Source organism: Elephas maximus, chromosome 7, assembly GCF_024166365.1.
Source record: "Elephas maximus indicus isolate mEleMax1 chromosome 7, mEleMax1 primary haplotype, whole genome shotgun sequence".
Classification (NCBI taxonomy): Eukaryota; Metazoa; Chordata; class Mammalia; order Proboscidea; family Elephantidae; genus Elephas; species Elephas maximus.
Window position 1 is genome coordinate 55136285 of NC_064825.1, and position 25406 is coordinate 55161690.

Consider the following 25406-nt stretch of genomic DNA (forward strand, 5'->3'; position numbering starts at 1 on the left):
ACTATTAATTTACATATACTGCTATTTTATCTGGTCACTTAGCTGAAATTGTATTTTTAAGACTTTGTAGATTAATCTTTTGGTTTTTCTAGGTAAAAAGACAATTAAAACCTACATAAAGGCTTTGTTTCTTTTCAAAAGTAATAGGATCTTCTATTTTTTTGTGTGTGTGTGTGTGCTATGACTACACAATATGATGTTGAATAATAGTTGGGATAATAAATAGCCTTATTTTGTTACTGATTTTAGTGGACATTCTTTGGGTATGTTGTTGTTATCATTAGGTGCTGTCAAGTCGGTTCCAACTCATATACAGCAGAAGGAAACAAATGTGCCATAAAAATTGACCAGTGAAAAACCTTATGAATAGCAGTGGAACATTGTCTGATATAGTGCTTTGGGTATAACCCAAAAACCCATTGCCGTCGAGTCGATTCCGACTCATAGGAACCCTATAGGACAGTGTAGAACTGTCCCATAGAGTTTCCAAGGAGCACCTGGTGGATTCGAACTGCTGACCTTTTGGTTAGCAGCGGAAGCGCTTAACCACTATGCCACCAGGGTATATGAATACTAAAATGTTTGCTCTGGAAATCTGGAAGATACCCTTTGTTTTTTGTTGTTGTGTGCCATCGAGTTGATATTGACTCACAGTAACCCTATCTGACAGAGTGGAGTTGCCCCATAGGGTTTCACAGGCTGCAATCTTTATGGGAGCAGATCGCTAGATCTTTTCTCCAGCAGAGGGGCTGGTGGGTTTGAACTGTTGACTTTTTGGTTAGCAGCTGAGTGCTTACAATTGTGCCACCAGATCTTAATTTCTTCCTAAATTTTAAGAAATTTTCTCATGAATTGTGGTAAGATTTTCTGAATGCTTTTTTCATATCTTGAGAAAAAGCATGTATTTTCTCTTCTTTAAGCTATTAGTTAATTCTAGTGATAAAAAACCCCAAAAAACCAAACCCATTGCCATCGAGTCGATTCTGACTCATAGTTTCTTAAACCTTTTTATTCTTTAAGGAATCCCTGTTGTTATTAGGTGCTGTTAAGTTAGTTCTTAGTCAAGGTGACCCTATGTACAAGAGAATGAAACACTGTCAGGTCCTGAGCCATCCTCACAATCTTGCTATGTTTGGGCCCATTGTTGGAACCACTGCCAGTTCATCTCATTGAGGGTCTTCCTCTTTTGTACTGGTCCCTCCTTATAACATGTCCAAAGCACATGGGACAAAGTCTCACCATCCTCCCTTCGAAGGAGCATTCTGGCTATACTTCTTCCAAGACAGATTTGTTCATTCTTCTGGCAGTCCATGGTATATTCAATATTTCTCGCCAACAACATAATTCAAAGGCATCAATTCTTTAGTCTTCCTTATTCATTGTCAAGCTTTCATATGCATATGAAAAGATTGAAAAATCATGGCTTGGGTTGGGCCCACCTTAGTCCACAAACTAATGCCTTTGCTTTTTAACACTTTTAAGAGGTCTTTTGCAGCAGATTTGCCCAATGCAATGCATTGTTTTGTTTCTTGACTGCCGCTTCCGTGGGTGTTGAATGTGGATCCAAGTAAAATGAAATTCTTGACAACTTCAATCTTTTCTCTGCTTATCATGAATTTGCTTATTGGTCCACTAGAGAATTTTTTTTTAAAAATAATTTTTATTGTCCTTTAAGTGAAAGTTTACAAATCAAGCCTAGTCAGTCTCTCACACAAAAACCCATATACACCTAGCTACACACTACCAATTACTCTCCCCCTAATGAGACAGCCCGCTTTCTCCCTGCACTCTCTCTTTTCGTGCCCATTTCACCAGCTTCTAACCCCCTCCACCCTGTCATCTCCCCCCAGGCAGGAGATGCCAACATAGTCTCAAGTGTCCACCTGATCCCAGAAGCTCACTCCTCACCAGCATCCCTCTCCAACTCACTGTCCAGTCCAATCTATGTCTGAAGAGTTGGCTTCAGGAATGGTTCCTGTCCTGGGCCAGCAGAAGGTCTGGGGACCATGACCACTGGGGTCTTTCTCGTGAATTTTTGTTCTTTTTCTTGAGGTATAATCCACACTGAAGACGGTAGTCTTTGATCTTCATCAGTATGTGCTTCAAATCCTTTTCACTTTCAGCAAGAAGGTTGTACCATCTGCATTTTGCAGATTGTTAGTGAATCTTCCTCCAGTTTTGATGCTGTGTTCTTCTTCATGTAGTCCAGCTTCTCAGATTATTTGCTCAGCCTACAGATCTAATAAGAAAAGATACAACCCTGATGCATACTTGCCCTGATTTTAAATCACCCGGTATTCCCTTGTTCTGTTTGAACAACTGCCTCTTGATCTATATACAGGTTTCCCTTGAGCACAATTAACAACAGTTATTCAGTGGATCTCTGAGAGCCAAAAACATGTTATAAGTTATAAGCTGTATGTATTTATTATTTGTTGTGTACAATTATTCAAATATCCCTGTCTTCTCAGTCTCTCACTATGTTGGTCCTCAATAATACCAATGATCAGCCTCTGACCTTCCTCCTGATGGGTATTCCAGGACTGAGAGCAGCCCAGGTCTGGATCTCCATCCCTTTTTGCCTCCTGTATATGGTCGCCCTCTCTGGGAACAGCATGATCCTGTTTGTGGTCTTCCATGAACGGAACCTCCACGAACCCATGTATTATTTCCTCTCCATGCTTTCAGCCACAGACTTGGGCTTGTCCTTGTGTACACTTTCCACTACTCTTGGTGTCTTCTGGTTTGAAGCCCGGGAGATCAACTTAAATGCCTGCATCGCACAGATGTTCTTTCTCCACGGATTTACTTTTATGGAGTCTGGAGTTCTGCTGGCCATGGCCTTTGATCGCTTTGTGGCCATATGTGACCCACTTCATTATATCACTATCCTCACTAATGCTAGGATTACCCAGATTGGGATGAGCATGCTGATAAGGAATGTTGTTGTTATGTTGCCAGTTGTGCTTTTTGTCAAGAGATTGTCCTTCTGCAGGTCTATGGTCCTCTCCCATTCTTACTGCTATCATGTTGATCTCATTCAGCTCTCATGCACAGACAACAGAATCAACAGCATTCTTGGTCTGTTCGCACTCTTCTCCACCACAGGGTTTGACTGCCCTTGCATCCTGCTCTCCTATGTCTTGATTGTCCGATCTGTTCTCAGCATTGCTTCCTTAGAAGAGCGGCAGAAAGCCTTCAACACCTGCATATCCCACATCACTGCTGTTGCCATCTTCTACATCCCCCTCATCAGTTTATCTCTTGTCCATCGCTATGGCCATTCAGCACCTCCATTTGTTCACACCACAATGGCCAATATCTTCCTGCTCATCCCTCCTGTGCTCAACCCTATTCTCTACAGTGTGAAGACTAAGCCAATTCGAAAGGCTATTATCAAGGTCTTAATTCAGAAACAGGTTCAAATCTAATTATTAGTTATCACAGAGTAGAGATGCAGCCATTTAAGAAAGAGTGCTTTGGTAGGATGAGGTAATTGTCCCCAAAGTGCCTAGACATGCCTTTAAGAGTCTAAGCTATTCAATTAGACAATTCAATAGAAAGTCTTAAGAGCTGAGTTGAGGCAATGGAAGTCAGAATTAGTAAGACTGAAGATAAAGCACCTGGCAATAACATATATGAGGAAAAATCAGATAAAAGAATTAAAAAAGTGAAGAAACCCTAAGAAGTATGTGGGGCTTTATCAAGACAAATAACCCACAAGAGATTGGAGCGCCAGAATGTGGGAGAAGGGGTGTGGGATAACAGAAAATACAGACAATTGTTGAAGTTTTGTTGGCGGAAAACTTCCCTGATATCACGAAAGATGAGAAGATGTATATCCAAGATGCTCATCAAACCCCACACAAGGTAGATCCCAAAAGAAAATAACCGAGACATATTATAATCAAACCTTCCAAAACCAAAGATAATTTTAAGAGCTGCTAGGGATAAATGAAAAGTCACCTACAAAGGAGAGTCAATAAGAAGAATAAGCTCAGATGTCTCAGCAGTAACCAGGAAGGCAAGAAGGCAATGGGATGACATATATAAAGCCTTGAAGGAAAAACAATTGCCAGCCAAGAATTATATATCCAGCAAAATTGTCTCTCAAATAAGATGGTAAAATTAGGACATTTCCAGACAAACAGAAGGTTAGGGAATTTGCAAAACCAAATCAAAATTACAAGAAATACTAAAGGGAGTCCTCCGGTTAGAAAGACGATAATATCAGATATCAACCCAAGAACATAGGACAAAGCAACGACATATCAACCCAGATAGGGAAAACACAAAAATAAATCAAATCTAAAATGCTCAAAACAGGGAAACAGAGAGGTCATTGTGTAAAAGATGACAACTTTAAAACAAAAAAGAGGGATTAAAAAATGTGGTCATATGTCTTTCATATGGAGAGGAAGTCAAAGAGAGATAAAGAAATAAGAGATTGGTTTAAGCTTCGAAAAATAGGGGTAGATATTAAGGTAACCACGAAGGAAACTAACAGTCCTATACATCAAATGAAAAAAGAAAAGAAAAATATAAAGACTCAGCAAATATAAACTCAACAACAATGAAAAAGAGGAAAAGAAAATATGTAAAGATAAACAACTCAGTACAGAAAATTAAGTGGAACAAAGAAACTGTCAACAACATATACAGAAAAAAAGACATCAAAATGACAGCAATAAACTCATACCAGTCAATAATTATGCTGAATGTAAATAGACTAAATGCACCAATAAAGAGAGAGTGGCAGAATGGATTAAAAAAAAAAAATGATCCATCTATATGCTGCCTACAAGAGACACACCTTAGACTTAAAGACAAAAATAAACTAAAATTCAAAGGATGGAAAAAATATATCAAGCAAACCACGACCAAAAAAGAGCAGGAGTGGCTATATTAATTTCTGACAAAATAGAATTTAAAGTTAAATCCACCACAAAGGATAAGGAAGGACACTATATAATGATTAGAGGGTCAATACACCAGGAGGGCATAACCATAATAAATATTTACCTACCCAACCCAATGACAGGGCTCCAAAATATGTAAAAAAAAAACTCTAACAGCATTGAAAAGAGAGATAGCTCCACAATAATAGTAGGAGACTTCAACACACTACTTTCAGTGAATGACATAACATTCATAAAGAAGCTCAGTACAGACATGGAAGATCTAAATGCCACAATCAACCAACTTGACCTCATAGACATATACAGAACACTCCACCCAACAGCTGCCAAGTATACTTTCTTTTCCAATACACATGGAACATTCTCCAGAATAGACCACACGTTAGGCCATAAAGCAAGCGTTAACAGAATCCAAAACATTGAAATATTGCAAAGCATCTTTTCTGACCATAAAACCATAAAAGTAGAAAGCAAAAACAGAAAAAAGCAAGGAAAACACACACACACACACACAGAAACTGAACAACACCTTGCTCGAAAACTATTGGGTTGTAGAAGAAATTAGGGACAGAATAAAGAAATCCATAGGATCTGATAAGAATGAAAACATATCCTTTGGGATACAACAAAAGCAGTGCTCAGAAGTCAATTTATAGCAATGAATGTACACATCCAAAAGGAAGAAAGGGACAAAATCAAAGAATTAACCCAACAACTCAAACAAATAGAAAGAGAAGAGCAAAAAAACAAAAGAAAACAAAACACTTGGGCAGCAGAGGAAAGCAAATAATAAACATTAGAGCAGAATTAAATGAAATAGAGAATAGAAAAACAATCAAAAGACCAAAAGCTGTTTCTTTGAATAGATTGATAAAATTGACAAACCATTGGTAAAACTGAGAAAAGAAAAACAAGACAGGAAGTAAATAAGCCAAATAAGAAATGAGATGGGTGATATCACAACAGACCCAACTGAAATGAAAAGAGTCATAACAGAATACCATGAAAAATTATACTCTAACAAATTTGAAAACCTAGACCAAATGGACAAATCTCTAGAAACACACTACCTACCTAAACTAACACAAACAGAGGTAGAGCAGCTAAATAACCCTCTAACAAAAGAAGGGATTGAAAAGATAACTAAAAATCTTACAACAGCAAAAAAAGCCCTGGCCCTGATGGGTTCACAGGCGAATTCTATCAAAGTTTCAGAGAAGAGTTAACAGCACTACTACTAAAGGTATTTCAGAATATAGAAAAGGATGGAATACTCCCAAACTCATTCTATGAAGACAGCATAACCCTGATACCAAAATCAGGTAAAGACACCACAAAAAAAGAAAATTACAGACAAATATCCCTCATGAACTTAGACGCAAAAATCCTCAACAAAATTTTAGCCAATAGAATTCAACAACATATCAAAAAATTAACTCACCATGACCAAGTGGGATTCATACCAGGTACGCAGGGAAGGTTCAACATTAGAAAAACAATCAGTGGTATCCGCCACATAAATAAAAGACAAGAACCACATGATTGTATTGATTGATGCAGAAAAGGCATTTGACAAAGTCCAACACCTGTTCATGATAAAAACTCTCAGTAAAGTAAGAACATAAGGAAAATCCCTCAACATAATAAAGGGCATTTGTGCAAAGCCAACAGCCAACATCACCCTAAATGGAGAGAGTCTGAAAGCATTCCCCTTGAGAATGGGAACCAGACAAGGATGCCTTTTATCACCATTCTTATTCAACTTTGTGTTGGAGGTCCTGGCCAGAGTAATTAGGCTAGAATAAGAAATAAAGGGCATCCAAATTGTTAAGGAAAAAGTAATAGTATCTTACTTGCAGATGATATGATTTTATACACAGAAAACCCTAAAGAATCCACAAGAAAACTATTAGAACTAATAGAAGATTACAGTAAAGTATCAGGATACAAGATAAACATACAAAAATCAGTTGGATTCCTCTACGCCAACAAAGAGCATGTCGAGGAAGAAATCAACAAATCAATACCATTTACAATAGCCCCCCAAAAGATAAAATGCTTAGAAATAAATCTAACCAGAGACATAAAAGAAGTATATAAACAAACTGCAAGAAACCAAGAGACCTACATAAGTGGAAAACATACCTTGCTCATGGATAGGAAGGCCAAACATTGTGAAAACATCTATTCTACCCAAAGAGATCTACAGCTACAATGCAATCCTGACCCAAATTCCAAAGCCATTTTTTAATGAGATGGAGAAACAAATCACCAATTTCATATGGAAGAGAAAGAGGCCCCGAAGAAGTAAAGCATTACTGAAAAAGAAGAACAAAGTGGGAAGCCTCACTCTACCTAATTTTAGACCCTATTATACTGCCACAGTAATCAAAACAGCCTGGTGCTGGTACAACAACAGATACATAGACCACTGGAACAGAATTGAGAATCTAGACATAAATTCATCCACCTATGAGCAGTTGATATTTGACAAGGCCTAAAGGCCATTAAATGGGGAAAAGACAGTCTCTTTAACAAATGGTGCTGGCATAACTGGATACCCATCTTCAAAAAAATGAAACAAGACCCATACTTCACACCATGCACAAAAACTAACTCAAAATGGATCAAAGACCTAAATATAAAATCTAAAATGATAAAGATTATGGAAGAAAAAATAGGGACAAGGCTAGGAGCCCTAATACATGGCATAAACAGTACACAAAACATTACTAACAATGCGCAAACACCAGAAGAGAAACTACATAACTGGGAGCTTCTAAAAATCTAACACTTATGTTATGCTTATTTAAAGCCTTTACCAAAAGAGTAAAAAGACAACCTACAGACTGGGAAAAAGTTTTTGGCTGCGACAAATCCGATCAGCATCTAATCTCTAAAGCCTACAAGATACTGCAAAACCTCAACAACAAAAACACAAAGAACCTAATTAAAATATGGGCAAAGGATATGAACAGACACTTCACCAAAGAAGATATTACGGTGCCAAACAGATACATGAGGAAACGCTATTAAAAATCATTAGCCATTAAAAACCCAACTAAACCAAAACCACCGCGACTCATAGAGGCTCTGTAGGACAGAGTAGAACTGTCCCATAGAGTTTCCAAGGAGTGCCTGGCGGATTTGGACTGCCGACCACTTGGTTAGCAGCCATAGCACTTAACCACTATGCCACCAGGGTTTCCATTATCCATTAGAGAAATGTAAATCAAAACTATAATTGAAGTAGAGAAAATACTTTTCTCCAGCGTTTTAGTATTAGAGAGAATATATTTCCTCGTTTGTTTTAATATAGCTGTATAAGCTGTGATTAATCTCTAGTCTTTAGAAAATGGCACAGGTCCTGTTCAAGATATGGCTGAACAGCCTGTTCCACTCTTAACAAACATCCTAACACCTTACAACATGTTTTCTCCTATTCACAATGGGCGATTGAGAATTTGACATAACGACATAACTAATGGCATAATGATGCTTTAAATAATCTCTGAAAACATTCTTTTATTACACCAGCTGCACCAGTCTCTTGAATACCGGAATGCGGTAAAGCCCTCTTACTGCTTACCTCCTCCTGTCACAGTATTGGCTTTGCGGCAGGTGGCTGGAATCCGTGATTTGTGGTAACACAATGGGATACCATCCTACCCCATCAAGGCAGGCATTAATCCAAAAAACACAAAATAATAAATGTTGGAGAGGTTGTGGAGAGACTGGAACACTTACATACTGCTGGTGGGAATGTAAAATGGTACAACCACTTTGGAAATCGATCTGGCGCTTCCTTGTTGTTGTTGTTAAGTGCTGTCAAGTCGATTCCGACTCATAGTGACACTATGTACCACAGATGGAAACACTGTCCGGTCCTGCACCAAGCTTACCATCCTTGCTATCCTTGAGCCCATTGTTGCAGCCACTGTGTCAATCCATCTCAATGAGGGTCTTCCTCTTTTTTGCTGACCCTCTACTTTACCAAACATAATGTCCCTATCCAGGCACTGATCCTTCCTCACAACATACCCAAAATATGTAAGACACAGTCTCTCTATCCTTGATTCTAAGGAGCGTTCTGGTTGTACTTCTTCCAGGACAGATTCATTTGTCCTTTTAGCAGCCCATGGTTGTCTTAGTCATCTAGTGCTGCTATAACAGAATTACCACAAGTGGATGGCTTTAACAAAGAGAAATTTATTTCCTCACAGTAAAGTAGGCTAAAAGTCCAAATTCAGGGCATCAGCTCCAGGGGAAGGCATTCTCTTTCTATTGGCCTTCCCATCAATGTTCTCCCGGACTAGAAGCTTCTTCAGGCAAGGACCTGGATCCAAAGGACATGCTCTGCTCCTGGCACTGCTTTCTTGGTGATATGAGGTCCCCAACTCTCTACTTGCTTCCCTTTCCTTTTATCTCTTGAGAGATAAAAGGTGGTACAGGCCACACCCCAGAGAAACTCCCTTTATACTGGATCGGGGAGATGACCTGAGTAAGGGTGGTGTTACAATCCCACCCTAATCCTTTTAACATAAAATTACAATCACAAAATGGAGGGCAACCACACAATACTGGGAATCAGGGCCTAACCAGGATGACACATATTTTGGGGGGGACACAACTGAATCCATGACAATGGTATATTCAATATTCTTCACCAACAGGACAATTCAAAGGAGTCAATTCTTTCTTGGTCTTCTTATTCATTGTCCAGCATTCACGTGAATATGAGGCAATTGAAAATACCATGGTTTGGGTCAGGTGACATGTTTGGTTTTCAACACTTTAAAGAGGTCTTTTGCAGCAGATTTGCCGAATGCAATGCATCTTTCAATTGCCTGACTGCTGCTTCCAAGGGTGTTGATTGTGGATCCAAGTAAAATGAAATCCTTGACAACTTCTATCTTTTCTCTGTTTATCATGATGTTGCTCATTGGTCCAGTTGTGAGGATTTTTGTTTTCTTTATGTTGAGGTGTAATCCATACTGAAAGTTATAGTCTTCGATCTTCATCAGTAAGTGCTTCAAGTCCTTTTCACTTACAGCAAGCAAGTTTGTGTCATCTGTGTAACACAGGTTATTAATAAGTCTTCCTCCAATCTTGATGTCCCATTCTTCTTCATATAGTCCAGCTTCTCAGATTATTTGCTCAGCATACAGATTGAATAGATATGGCATAGGGATACAACCCTGACACACAGCTTTCCTGACTTTAAATCATGCAGTATCCCCTTGCTCTGTCCTATCTATGTACAGGTTCCTCATGAGCACAATTAAGTGTTCTGGAATTCCCATTCTTCGCAATGTCATCCGTAAATTGTTATAATCCACACAGTCAAATACCTTTGCATAGTCAATAAAACACAAGTAAACATCTTTCTGGTATTTCTCTGCTTTCAGTCAGCATCTGTCTGACATTAGCAATGCTAGAAATAGAACTACTGTACAATCTAGCAATCCCACTCCTTGGAATATATCCCAGAGAAACAAGAGCCTTCACATGAATAGATATATGCACAGCCATGTCTGCTGCAGCACTGTTTACAATAGCAAAAAGTAGGAAACAACCAAGGTGCCCATCAATGAATGAATGGATAAACAAATTATGGTATATTCACACAATGGAATGCTAGGCAACGATAAAGAACACCGATGGATCTGCGAAACATCTCATAACATGGAGGAATCTGGAAGGCATTATGGTGAGTGAAATTAGTCAGCTGCAAAAGGACCACTATTATAAGAACCCAAGAAAATGTTTAAACACAGAAGAAAACATTCTTTGATGCTTATGAGTGTGGGGAGGGAGGCAGAAGGGCATTCACTAATTATATAGTAGACAAGAATTATTTTAAGTGAATGGAAGGACAAAACACAATACAGTTGAAGTCAGCACCACTGGACTGATACAAAAGCTAAAAAGTTTCCTGAATACAACCTCACACTTTGAGGGACAGAGTAGCAGGGACAGGGGTCTGGGGACCATAGTTTCAGGGGACATCTAGGTCAACTGGCAAAATACAGTGTATTAAGAAAACATTCTGCATCTCACTTTGGTGAGTGGTGCCTGGGGTCTTAAAAGCTAGCAGCGGCCATCTAAGATGCATCAGTTGTTCTCAATCTATCTGGAGCAAAGGAGAATGAAGAACACAAAAGACACAAGGTCAATATGAACCCAAGAGACATAAAGGACCAAATAAACCAGAGACTACATCACCCTGAGATCAGAAGAGCTAGATGGTACCTGGCTATAATGGATGACTGCCCTGACAGGGAACACAACAGAAAATCCCTGATGGAGCAGGAGAACAGTGGGATGCAGACCTCAAATTCTCATAAAAAGACCAGGCTTAATGGTGTGACTGAGACTGCAGGGACCCCAGAGGTCATGGCTCCCAGACTGTCTGTTAGCCCAAAACTAAACCATTCTTAAAGCCAACTCTTCAGGCAAATATTAGACTGGCCTATAAGACATAAAATGATACTGGTGAGGAGAGTGCTTCTTAGCTCAAGTAGACGCATGAGACTATGTGGGCAAGCTCCTGTCTGGATGGTGAGATGAGAAGGCAGAGGGAGAGAGTTGCTGGTTGAATGGACATGAGAAATACAGCGTGGAGAGAAGGAGTATGCTGTCACGTAGGGAGAGCAACTAGGGTCACATAACAATGTGTGTATAAGTTTTTGTATGAGAAACTGGCTTGTAAACTTTCACTTAAAGCATACACACACACAAAAAGAGTCTAGGCTATTCAATTTATAGGCTATATGCTTTTTGTTTAGTCCATTTCCTTCTCAGTAAATCCATATTAACCCATTGCCATTGAGTCAATTCTGACTCACAGTTACGCTAAAGGACAGAGTACAACTGCCCCACAGGGTTTCCAAGACTGTAAATTTTCACAGAAGCAGACTGCCACATCCTTCTGCTACAGAGCAACTGGTGGGTTCAAACTGCAGACCTTTTGGTTATCAGTCAAATACTTAACCACTATACCCCCAGGGTTTCTTAAATCTGTATTCCAAAACCAAAAATACAAACCTGTTGCCGTCGATTTGATTTTGACTCATAGTGACCCTGTAGGACAGGGTAGAAATGCCCCATAGGGTTTTCGAGGAGCAGCTGGTGGATTCAAACTGCCAACCTTCTGGCTAGCAAACAAGCTCTTAACCACTAAGTCATCAGGGCTCCTAAAGCCATATTAAACAACAACAACAACAACAACAAAAAAAAACACTGCCGTGGAGTGGATTCCGACTTATAGTGACCCTACAGAACAGAGTAGAACTGGCCCATAGAGTTTCCAATGAGCGCCTAGTGAATTCAAACCGCCAACCTTTTGGTTAGCAGCCACAGCTCTTAACCACTTTGCCACCAGTACCATCTAAATTGTGACTTTGTTTTCAAGATCAATTGAGATAATGTATGTGAACAATAATTCATATTTACAAGCAATATAAGACTTGCATAAACTACTCATTCGGACTATACATACAAGTCAGATTTATTGTGAGAATCTTTGTCAATAAGCCATTTGTTCTTTTCTGAATCACACACAAAAAACACTTCAATTAGGTTGTTTTCCTTAACTCTGATTCTCTGCTGCATGCTTTCAAAATACCCATGCTGTAGAGTGAATCCTTAAATGCACATCATTGTTACTCAATACTGGGTCTTGTGTAAATGAAATTATTTTGCTTTCTGTTCTATATTCCAGTGTTCTCCAGACTTCATTATCTCTCACCTTCCAAAGGTGCTTGTTCCAGTCCCTGACCAACTATTTTTTCAGCAATCTCCAGACTTCTGTGTATATCCCTACGGGCCCAGTTACCCTGATCATCATTCCAGCTCTGCTACCTTCTACAGTAATTACATTCACCTTGCTTCTAATGGTTAAAGTACTGCCATGTGGCCTCAGAACCCCATCATCCTCATTGGTATTAGGAAGCCCAGTCATAGCAGCATCTTTCACTGCCAAGCCCAACATACAGAGCATAGCAAATATTGAACTACTGAAAAATGCCAGAGCCCTTCTTACGAATGCTTTTCTATTCCTTCTCAGAGAAAACAGCCATGTGTCCTCTGGACCTACATTAAAAAAAAAAAAAAAAATCCATGCTAAGATATCCATCTTCCTCAAATCCAACACCTTCCTCTATATTGTGTGAAGTAGTTTTGTAATCTCCACCTAATTTTCTATAAGTCGTGATTACATCCAAGCTTCAAACAACCAACTCATAACTATAGTAGCACAGTTTTCAGGTATCCTTGCCATACTATTGAGTCCTAAATGATGAATAAGTGAACTCATTCTCCTCTATGTCAACATATATTCATACTACCACACACTTCCTCTGCTGCCTTGGGTCTAACACCTTCAAAATCTACTCCCACAAGTTTTTACCCAATTCTGGCTAGCACAGTTTGGTAGGTTCTGCAATGATTTCCATGGACAAGCTATTTCCTCCCTAAGTGACAATAACATTTTCCTGCTCAAGGTTTGTGAAGGTCTGACTGTTTATTTGCTTGGGTGCAACGAGGAAAAGCATCATTTTGTGTGACATTGTTCTCAGGTTTGTTTTTTGTATGGTCCGCTGACAGGGAGAAATGGAATCCCTTCTGAAAAATGAGAAGCTGCTGCTGTTGGCAAGGTTCTCAGTGTTATTCATTCAAATATCAACATCCCAGGAGTCAGAGCCCATCGTTTTTCCATTCTTTTATTTCTAGTGTTTTTCAGCCTTCTGCTTCTATCAGACAAACCTATACAAACTGAGCATTCAGTCTGCCTTGCTATCTGCCACCAAAAAACCCAAACCCACTGCCATCGAGTCAATTCCGACTCATAGCGACTACCACACTTTCAGTTAAATCCTGAGCCTGATTGCTAGAACCATATGATCTATGGCTGAAGGAAATAAAGGTTTCTGTAAATAGCCCTGTAGAGGCCCTCTGACTTCCACAGCATGCCGTGAGTTATGATTTGGAAGTCCTAATCTCACCATTATCTTTATCAGGGTCTTCAATGTAGATAACAAAGTCATCTCACACCATAGTCTTTATAGTTATCATTTTTATATACAACCAAAGACTAGATTCATGAGACACAGCTCAAATATGCTTTGCTAGACTTTGTTTTCTATTCTCTTTATCTGAAAATCAGGTATCCCCTACAACACAGCAACCAAATTACACCTTTTTATTTATTTCCTATTTTCAGTGTGGTCAGATGGATAAAAATTGGGATTCTCTCCTAAATTTGAGAAAATGCTTTTAACTCTGGGCTTCCCTTTTTCATGTTCTGTGAGACTAAGTGTCTTCAGGTGCTAATGTGAAATGGTTGAATGAAAGAACACAGAGAAAGGAAGAGCCTATGGCAAATGTTAGAGGTCATTATTCACCTGAGGAACCCTGGTTGTGACATGGTTAAGCACTTGGCTGCTAACTGAAAGGTGGGCAGTTAGATCCACGAGCCACCCCACGAGAGAAAAGACCTGGCCATCTCTGCCATAAAGATTTCGGCTTAGGAAACCCTATGGGGCAGTTATACTCTTGCATTATAGGGTCACTAGGAGTGAGAGTCTACTCAACATCTCAGCATACAGCAACAACAGTGATCCATGTAAAACCATTTACTTTAAAAAGACATACAGACCTATCAATGACCAAACAGAACACATCTGTTGTGAGGATTCAGTTTAATGTTTGCCTGTCTCTGACCTCTGATAGTCTTAAAAAACCTAACCCAGTACCGTTGAGTCGATTCCAACTCATAGCGACCCTATAGGACAGAGTAGAACTGCCCCATAGAGTTTCCAAGGAGTCTTAGATGGAGTCTATTAAGGTATATGCTTAATCTTAGATAGAGCCATAGCTGTATACAGTGTGTCATTACCAATGTGTGAGACCAACTCTCCCAAATGAGCTGAAGTCTGTACTTATTGTGGGAGCAGAGTGCCAAGAGTTAAAGCTATGACCATGGAACTGTTTGGTTTCTGAATTTTCTTATGAAAGCCCCTTAGTGAAAGACACCGATGAAGCAAGTGAATTCATTGTTCTCAGGTGTCTGTTAATTCTCAGGAGTGTTTGCCTATGCTAGAGGAGAATATGGGGTTACAAATAAGGATGTGGATCTCCAACAGAGCGCTGGAGCAGAGAAGCTGAAGAACCTGCAGAAATCTAGACCTTCCTGTCCTTGCTTTGAGATAAGGTAGCCAGGACCCTGGTAGGTGCCCTAAAGATTGGAAATGAATTTCCCAAGGATGATTTTATGTCTCCCAGTAAAGGCTCTGCAATTTATAGAGATCAACCCAAAGCCTCTCAGAAGGATGGAGGTAAAAATGCTTCTGGGGTTTCCCAATCCTTGGAGTCAAGCTATGTTTGGGGGAGGGTTGATGGGGACCATATATGGGTTGGGGTTCTTCTTTGTATTTGAATAATAACCTAACTAACCAAGCAGTTGCCTATGAGTCAATTCCAACTCATAGTGACCCCACGTCCCTGGGTTGTGCAATGGTTAACACTTTCATCTGCTAACCAAAAGGTCGGTGGTTTGAGTCTACCCAGAAGCACCTTGGAAGAAAGGCTTGGCAATCTACTTCCAAAATATCAGCCACTGAAAACCCTATGGAGTACAGTTCTACTCTGACACACATAAGGTTGCTATTTGCATGATAAAACAGTCTAAAAAACAGTGTTAGGATTACTTGAGTCAGGATTGGGAACTTTTCAAGAAAAGATCCAGAATCTTTGAAATGACCCATCCTGATGGCACTCACTAAACAGGGTGGATAGGTTATCACTTTCCCCCCTCTTTCCAAACACCACTCCCATGTCAAGGGCAGACCATCAGCTACACTATTAGGGATTCTTTTGGGTACATAGATATTAAAAGGAGAGCCACCCAAAGTTGTACGTGATTCTGGTACCAGGAGTATGAGCAATATCAAGTCCAAGTACCAAAGAGAACAACCTGAATTTGTTACTGATCTAAGGACAGACACAGAGAAGCCAAAGCACTAGGAAAGGAATCCAACAACAGGGAGAGAGGGGCAAGACCTGTGACTATTCTGAGCAGGGCCAGTAGTTAAATGGCAGTGTGATATGTGGTGCATGTCAGGGGAGCAATAACCACAGTTGAAAGGCTGAGAAAAAATGGAACATTCAGTCCTGTAAGTAGAAAATACGTTATCTGTGTCTGTCCGCTTTATGTTATCATCTGTCTTCACTGTATGGCAGGCCCACACATTCCTTCACAGCTCTTATCTTAAGCCACTGTAAGACAATGGCCTATTCAAAATTTAACATCAGAGAGAAAAGCTAGGCAGTTTCCCCTTTTCTTCACTGCTTTCTATTTTCACCCGTCATCCTCTAATTTCTTCTATGTAGATACAATCTCTCCTTTCTCTATTCTTGCAAGGAATGCTCAGAGACTCCCCATAAAAAAACAGAGACGGTAAGAATTAAAGGGATATAGTAAAGTATGGGGAAACCCTGGTGGTATAGGGGTTAAGCGCTATGACTGCTAACCAAAGGTTTGGCAGTTTGAATCTGCCAGGTGCTCCTTGGAAACTCTATGGGGCAGTTCTACTCTGTCCTATAGCGTTGCTAGGAGTCGGAATCGACTCGACAGCACTGGGTTTGGTTTTGGGTTTTTTAGTAAAGTATGGACAGTTTTTGAAAACACCTTAGTTTTCACAATTCTGACTGGAATATTTAAGCATTTGTATATTTGCTTCATCTTTTATTTTTAACAAAATAAATAAAATGTTAATCTTAACATTGAAGTTCTTTTTGACGCACGCTACTGTACCATCCATGTTTGCACACACAGCCATGATTTTGGATGTGTGTATGTGTGTGTCTGTTTATATGCACAATTTTCTTGTCCAAGGGTGAACAAAATTTTACTGTAAGTGACCAGAAAGTAAATACTTTAGACTTTTTTAGGCTACATACCATTTCTGTCACTACTACATCTTCTTCTCCTTGTGATTATTTTAATAGACCCCTTAAAAGTACAAAAAAACAACAAAACAAAACCCATTACCATTGGGTTGACTCTGACTCACAGTGACCCTATAGGACAGAGTAGAACTGCCCCATATGGTTTCCAAGGAACACCGGGTGGATTTGAACTGCTGACCTTTTGGTAAGCAGCTGTAGCTCTTAACCACTACGCCACCATAGTGTTAAGACAAAATTATTATTCAGGCTGTGGGCTGAATTTTGCCACAGATCACACTTTGTCAACCCCTGTTATTGTTCAATTTTGTTTTCACACACGTATCTCATAAACAATAATATGCACTTAAGGCCTCCTTTAATTCCTACTGCCATAGCATCTGTGGTTGTGTGAGTACATGAGCATTGACAACACCCATGGTATTAGAGGTCTTCCGGATCTCAACACATTCCAACCTAGTTCACTGGATGCATCAGTGTCGATAAGTAGTGGTTTTGAAAAGATGGTACTAATATACCTTGTTACTTGCAAGCTATAAAGCTGTTTAGAAATATATCAGGGAATAAAGAACATTTCAAATAAATAACATGAAGAGCCTGTTTAGATCTACTCCATATACACGTATATTTCTAAATAGCTAAAGTTATATACTACATTATTTCTTGACATCTTAAGGACCAGCTGTATTAGATTTGAAATACATTTAACCTACCGAACGTCCAAAATTTCAGTAAATACAACTAAGAGAGAATTTCTGTCTGTTGTTTATGTTGCTACAGACCCAGAAGCAGAAAAATGGGAGACCTATTTATAATGTTTCCTTTCAATATTTCTGAAGTTGAAATCTCCACATTCCTATTGATTGGCATACCAGGGCTGGAGCATGCACACACTTGGATCTCCATCCCTATCTGCCTCATGTACCTCATGGCCATACTGGGCAACTGCACCATCTTATTTGTCATCAGGACAGAGTCTTCTCTGCATAAGCCCATGTACTATTTCCTTTCCATGCTGGCCCTATCTGACCTGGGTCTGTCTTTCTCCTCCCTCCCTACTATGCTGAGGATCTTCTTGTTCAATACCATGGGAATTTCTGCTGATGCATGCATTGCCCAAGAATTCTTTATCCATGGATTCACAGACATGGAGTCTTCAGTGCTCCTGATCATGTCCTTTGACCGCTTTGTAGCCATTCACAACCCCCTGAGATATAGCTCTATCCTCACTAGCTCCAGAGTTGTGCAAATTGGACTGGCGTTTGCTATTAAGAGCATTCTCTTAGTGCTCCCCCTTCCTTTTACTTTGAAGAGACTTAGATACTGTAATAAAAGCCTATTATCACACTCTTACTGCCTCCACCAGGATGTTATGAAGCTTGCCTGCTCTGACAATAGGGTTAACTTTTACTATGGTCTGTTTGTTGCACTCTGCATAATGTCAGACAGTGTGTTCATTGCTATTTCCTATGTGTTCATCCTAAAAACTGTATTGGGTATTGCATCGCATGGGGAACAGGTCAAAGCTCTTAACACCTGTGTGTCCCACATCTGTGCTGTGCTCATCTTCTATGTGCCCATCATCACCTTGGCTATCATGCATCGCTTTGTCAAGCATAAGTCCCCTTTGGCTATGGTTTTGATAGCTGATGCATTCCTGCTTGTGCCACCCTTTATGAACCCCATTGTATATTGTATAAAAACCCAGCAGATTAGAGTGAAAGTCATGGAAAAACTTGGTCTGAAGTCTAAATGATGCGGAAAAGGTGAACTTTTCACATTCTCTGTAATAACATATCTTGGGAGTGGGTAAGTGATTCTATGTAATTATAGTATTTAAGTTACCATTACATAGTTAAATAATTAACCTATTAACTCTTACTGAGCATCTAATATACTACAGCTTTTTTGCTTTTAAGGAAGAAGATGTCTATAGTTCATAAAGAATGTGTGGAGTTTTTTTTTTTGGGGGGGGATTGATGACATCTATCTTCTGGTATAACAGTGAAGAGTAAGAGTCTATACAGACTTTTGAGGATGAGCTAGGAAATGTTTTCCTGTGCAAGATTCTGGATCCATTTAACTTTTTAAAATTTTCATACCTTGATTTGATTCCAGGTTGTGATTTACATTAAACTCTTTACAATGTGTCTGAGTTTGTCTAAGTATGTTCTCTATGTTGGTACTCATAGTATATGGTGCACTGTTCAGCAGCATCAGCATCACCTGGAAAGTAGTTAGAATTGTAGAAGCTCATATCCTTTTGCAAGCCTATTATTTCAGAATCTGAATTTTAACAAGATCCCCAGGTGATTGGTATGTAGATTCATGTTCAAGAAGCACTTTTCAGGGGCAATATGAAAAGGGGATTCTAGAGAGACTGTTTTTGCTGAAGCCAATTTTGGGGGAAGTCATTTTGGGGGTAGATTATAGGAAATCATTGGTATTTGGCAGTACTTATAGTAAAGACAAGAAGCTGAGTTACCAGGGCTCAATGGGTGGAGACTGGTATGCAACTCCAACATTGTGCATACATCTCTCTCACCAACTATATTGCAAGCTTCCAGTGGGCAAGAGCTGTGTCTTATTAAACTTTAAGTTTCCCTCATAATAAAGTACCTTGTCCATAGTATATACTTGGTAGAATATATCAATTTGAACTAAAAAAAATGTTTAAGGATAAAGGGGTACCAAAGGGGTAGCCCTGGTAAAATGGAGTCTAATAAATATTAGAAAAAAAAATAATTCCAGAAGTTTCTCTGAAAAGTGAAAACTTGTGTCAAAGTACCAAAGGTCATTCAGTGTGTAATGAAGGGGATACGTAATAGTCCACCGGTTTTGCTAGGCAGATTCAGGGGTGAATCAGGACAGTCATCATCTAGCCTTACCTCGGCACTCTCTCCTTTCCACATTTCTTACCAAGAAGTGGACACTTAAGGGGCCTTTGTGAGAGACAGAGATTCATCCCTTTCATGATATCATCTGAATTTAGGAAAGACTAGAATGCCTTTGGAGTCCATGGGCCAGTGCTAACTGAAAGGTTGGAGGTTCAAATCCACCCAGAGGTACCTCAGAAAAAAGACCTGGTAGTCTACTTCTGAAAAACCCATCATTGAAAACCCTGTGGATCACAGTTCTAGTCCAACACACATGACGTTGCCATGTGTCAGAACTGGCTCAATGGAAACTGGTTTTAGAATACTTTTTGCCAATAATGACAGTCAAGCCACAACACAAGATCTGCACCATTATGGCCAAGAGAACACTCTAGCAACTTTTAATATCTAAGTTCCCTGAACTCATCTGTCACTTCCTGGCATTATAAATGGAGCCAGGCAAAAGAGCAGCATGAATATCCTAATGAAAAAGGGCCAGCCTTGGCATGAAACTTTAGGAGCCACTAGAATTATGCTATCCTTACTTAGGGGACCAGGAGCCAGGACTTCTCTATACGGTAAGGTATAATGTAGTTCCAGACTGAGGATTTGGAAGCCAACCCACAGAAGAAAGAGTAAGTAGACCTATAAGGGATTGCATGTCCTTCTAAATTTTCTACTGTGATAGACGAGGCCTGACAGTGATGAGTGGAAAAGATGAATGGAAAAGCTCAGGACTTGGAGTCAGGAAAAGAGTCCTCTAGTCTCATTCCTGCCATTTCCTGGCTGTGTAATCTGGACAAAATTACTTAAATTTTTGAAATTAATGAACAAGTCTTTCTCTTTGAACTATATGGATTAAATAAGTTAATGTATTTAGAAGTTACATGATCCCAATATGGTCTTCAGACAATTTTGTTTGTACAAGATAGTATCTAGATTATTTTCAATAAAAATATTTAAAATTTGCTCCCAAATATGGGAAGATCTGGCAACACTAGGCCTAAATTCCACATGGAAACATTCGGTAGGAACCCACTGAGAAGTGGGTGGCTGCTTAGTTTACACAGTCCCCACCATTCACACACATGATCTATGAGTATGTACCTTCTCCACTTATGTTACTGGCCTGGCTCCTATAGGCATTTAAGTTTATGACCCCTATTCTGAGTTCTCAATCTCTCAATCTATCTCTTTCTCTTTCTCACACACACACCCACACACACACTTTGTTTAGCAATGGGACCAACCCAGAGAACTGGGTTCTGCAAAGCTATTTTTTGTCTGGTGCTCCATACAACTTCCTGTATTACTGTTACATTTTGTTCACAATTATAAATATTCTGGCTATTACTTTCATTTCTGCAGATTAGAGGAGAAAGAATATGACTTACCAAATATATCAATTAAGTTGAGGTGGAGAGAGTAACCGGCAGAAAGAGAGAAGATTGTCCCCTGCTGGCTTGGTATGACAATAGCAGCACTAGACACCTCAAAGTTTTGACAGGATTGGTGCGGGTATGGCCAGTAGCCAGGAGAGAGGGAGAACCAGCAGATAGCAGTTGAGGCCCTGCTGTGAAAGTGAGAGTTCTCTGCTCCCCACACTTAGTAGGGTAGTAAATACACGGAGGCAGCCAAGAGTGCTGGTTTCAGTTTGATATCTGCCACTGACTTACAAAGGTCCATGCAAAGGTAACTTGAACGAGTCCCAAGTTGCAGTTTCATTTCTTTAAAATGAGGTAATGGGATCTTTAAAGACCCTGTGTAAGGATGTTTATTACAGCATTATTTGTAGTGGCAAATACACTGAAGAGAATTCAAATACTCATTAATAGGAACAGTTGAATAAATTTCAATCCATCCATACCATGGAATATCATGCAAGCAGTTCAATGAATTACATCTATACTTGATGACTTCGAGAGATATCTACCATAAGAAAAGAAAGATTTAGAAAGGCATATATAGTATTTAATTTTACGCTACAGACAAGGTAAGCTCCTCATATTATATGAACACCAAGAAAAATACATCAGGAAATTAACCATGTTTATAGAATAAAACAACAAACATGTTGTGTTAGTCCACTACCAAACACAAAGTCTCAGTTACTTATAACGACAGTATTTATTGTCATGGTCACCAGGCATCAGGTTGACAGAGGTCCTCTTGATCTAAGCTGCCTTGGCCTAGTGGCTCTACTTTAGGTCTCTAATCATCTAGGGTTGACTCTAGGCTCCAGGTTGGGCATATAGTCTAAAACCATATGTCTCATTTTAGGGATGAGATTGAAGGAGCAGTACCTACCTGGGGAATCACAACACAAGAAGTCAAACACCATTGCGAAGTCACAATTAAGATTCTGCTCTTATCACATCCACTAACACTCTATTAAGCAGAGCAAGTCATGTGTCCAAGCTCAAAGGAAGGATAAGTACATTCTGCCCACTTTGACTCCCATGATGTGGGTGTGGGTGGATAATACTACCACTAGGAAGCAAAGAATTGAAACCAATAATTTCATCTACCTTTTATGTAAAATTTTGCATTTATTAGTGTTCACTAAAAAGGTAATGGTGGCTTGATGAATATAATTAATGTCACTGAATTATACACAGCAAATGTTTGTTACTTACATAATGATGGTAATGGTAGTTATATTTGGATGATATAGTTTAAGATGATTTTATTATTTCAGGATTATTTGAAAATTTAACAATAAATATGCCTTTATTTATTCAAAAATTATACTAACATTTTAAAAACTACATACAGGATAGAAAAAAAAATTCCTTTCCCTCTTCTTTGACCCCAGCCTGATCAGAGTTATATACCATGTCTCTTGGTTTGAAGAGTCTAAGTAAGAGACTTACATGTGCCCTCTTCATTTGTTCAATCCCTAAGGGCAAGTCAGAATGCCTAATTCCTATGAGGGTCCAACACTCATGGTTGATCTTCCACTTAGGTGAACAGAATATTTCTGTCTTCTCTTTCTTTTGTTGTGTTGCCACTTAACTTTTCAACTTATTCAGTTATCAGGCAGTATAGATGAGATGGGGAAATAAACAACAACAGGAAAACCACAATAGCTGCACAGTTGGATGGTTGTGACAAACCTAGGCTCTTGTCCTTTCTATGCCATTCACATGTAGTGTAACAGTGGGTGGATCACTTCCATTCTTTCAGGCTTGTAAGCATTCAATATATACATGTGCACTTTTAGGGGCAGGCAGATATATTCATGTATATGCACTTAGGTGTGCCTGATTGACTATTTCATGCAGGGTTATAGAAATCTTTGCATCAGGTAGTCTTGACCCACCAAATGTGGAAGGACATCTTCCTTACTGAGCACAGCCCACCTTCATGCGCTGCAACCTCTTGACTATTCTCTCTCTAATCTCCTTCATCTTGACACTATACACAATTGGGTTTAATAATGGAGGAAGCAGGAAGTGGACATAGGAGAGAAGAGTATGGGCAGGCTGAGGTATTGGCAACCTAAGACGGTCAATGAGCGCCAGGAGGATCATGGGCACATAGAAGAGGAGCACGGCAGAGAGATGGGCGGCACAGGTTTGACCAGCCTTCCAGCGCTCCTCATTGGATCCCAAACCTTGCAACACCTTGCCAATTATGCCATAGGAGAAGAAAATAAGCACGGGATCCAATCCCATGGCCGACAGGACCACAAAGAGGCTGTAAACTGCACCCCAAGCTCCTGGGCAGGCCAGATGAGTCATATCTGGGTGTAAGCAATAAGAATGGGTTAGGACCTGTGGGTGGCAGTAGGGCATGTGGGCCAGGAGGAATGGCAGGGGCAGATGGAGACCCAGGCATCGGAAAGCAATGGCTAGGCCAATCTTGCTAATGAAACCATTGGTGAGGAGTGCGGGATAGTGGAGAGGACGGCAGATCGCCAAAGCTCGATCTAAGGCCATTGTGAGCAAGACAGAGGACTCCATGACAGAAAAGACATGGACAAAGAACATCTGGAAGAGGCATGCTGAGGCAGAAACCACGTGAGCATCAGCAAGGGCAAGGCCCAGCAGGGTAGGCATCAGTGCTGTGGCCAAGCCAACGTCAGAAACACTGAGCATGAAGAGAAAGAAGTACATTGGGCGGTGCAGGGAGGGCTCCATGGCAATGATCCAGAGGATGGTACCATTGCCCAGGGCAGAGAGAAGGTAGAGAGTAATGAGAGGGATCGTCCACCAGGAGGGTACAGCTGACAGACCTGGCATGCCCACCAGCAAGAAGGTGGGGGCCATTGAAGTGCTGCTATTGGAGGCTGTCTGGGTGAATAATGCTGACATAGTTGAGGATCCAGCTTGGAACTCAGGAACCTGAAAACTGATTAGAAAGATTAACTTAATCTTATGAAATATTTTCGTGGTGTTTTCTAAAACCTCCTGTCTTCTCTCCTCCCCACCTCACACACGCACACACACACACATTTTCTTCACACACACATACCGTGTAATAGTCTATGCCATACTTATCCCTTCTAAAAAAAAAAAAAAAAAAAGCCATCGCTGTTGAGCAGATTCTGACTCATAGTGACCCTGCAGGACAGAGTAGAACTACCCCATAGTGTTTCCAATGCTGTAGTCTTTACAGAAGCAGACTGCCACATCTTTCTCTTGCATTGCAGCTGGTGGATTTGAACAGCCAACCTTTAGGTTAACAGCCAAGCACTTAACCAGTGAACCACCAGGGCTCCCTCTACTTATACTTTATCATGGAACATTTCTATGGATGCCTTCGAAGCTCTCTTTCTCTCCCTAAATTGTTTATTCATTTACCTTTAGCTCTGCCTCTCTCTCTAGCTTTTTTCTAGCCTAGCTTCCTTTCTTAATGGCAAACGCCTGAGGAGAAGGTCAGTACCCCTATATCCACTGTATTTTCTCCTCCTGGTCCCAGGCAATTTGGTTTCTGTACCGCTCTAACACATTCACACTCTGGTACCCTTTAATTGCTGTCATGGAAGTCCCTGGTTGATGCAAATGGTTAACACACTTGGCTGCTAACCATAAGGTTAGAGGTTTGTGTTCGCCCAGAGGTGCCTTGGATGAAAGTCCTGGAGATCTACTTCTGCAAAATCAGCCATCGAAAACTCAGTGGAGGACAGTTCTGCTCTGACACACTGGGTTCAGCATGGGTTGAGTATACTCAATGGCAACTGGCTTGGCTTGGTTTTTTAACTATTCTCATTAAGGTCATCAGTTACTCCTATATTGCTAAATCAAAGTGGCACTTGTTTTTCCTAAGCCTGATTGATTTCTCAACGAGCTCCAGCTGCTATTAATCCCCTCTTTCCTTTTTAATTCTATTTATCAGCATCTACCTCCCTAGTTCATCTTGCTGTGTTTCATACAATTTATACATTGATATTTTTCAGGGATCTTTATTTAGCCTTCCTCTTTTCCTTCAGTGGTCTTACCTAATATTATGATTTCGATTAAATTCTATAATGAATCTCAGGAATATCTTACAGACCCTCTGTATTTACCTCAACCTGGAAATCTCCAGAAGTCCCATGCATCTTACATTCAAATAATCCAAAAGAAATCATAGCAGATGCATCTTAAAAACTCCTTTAACTTCTTCAGTTAGGAGACAGTGGTAGAGAGATTAAGAACAA

General features: G+C 40.0%; 3 protein-coding genes across 3 annotated transcripts; 2 read left to right on the forward strand and 1 right to left on the reverse strand.

Moving 5' to 3' along the window:
- Window positions 1-2450: 2450 nt before the first annotated feature.
- On the forward strand, window positions 2451-3431 carry LOC126079167 (olfactory receptor 51F2). The gene has a single exon (XM_049890083.1). It carries the CDS (start codon window positions 2481-2483, stop codon window positions 3429-3431), a length of 951 nt encoding a protein of 316 aa, XP_049746040.1. The 5' UTR covers window positions 2451-2480.
- Window positions 3432-17682: 14251 nt separating this feature from the next.
- On the forward strand, window positions 17683-18642 carry LOC126079930 (olfactory receptor 51A7-like). Its single transcript, XM_049891285.1, has one exon. It carries the CDS (start codon window positions 17683-17685, stop codon window positions 18640-18642), a length of 960 nt encoding a protein of 319 aa, XP_049747242.1.
- A 4464-nt stretch (window positions 18643-23106) lies between these two features.
- On the reverse strand, window positions 23107-24078 carry LOC126079106 (olfactory receptor 51S1). The gene has a single exon (XM_049890039.1). It carries the CDS (start codon window positions 24076-24078, stop codon window positions 23107-23109), a length of 972 nt encoding a protein of 323 aa, XP_049745996.1.
- Between the last annotated feature and the right edge of the window lie 1328 nt (window positions 24079-25406).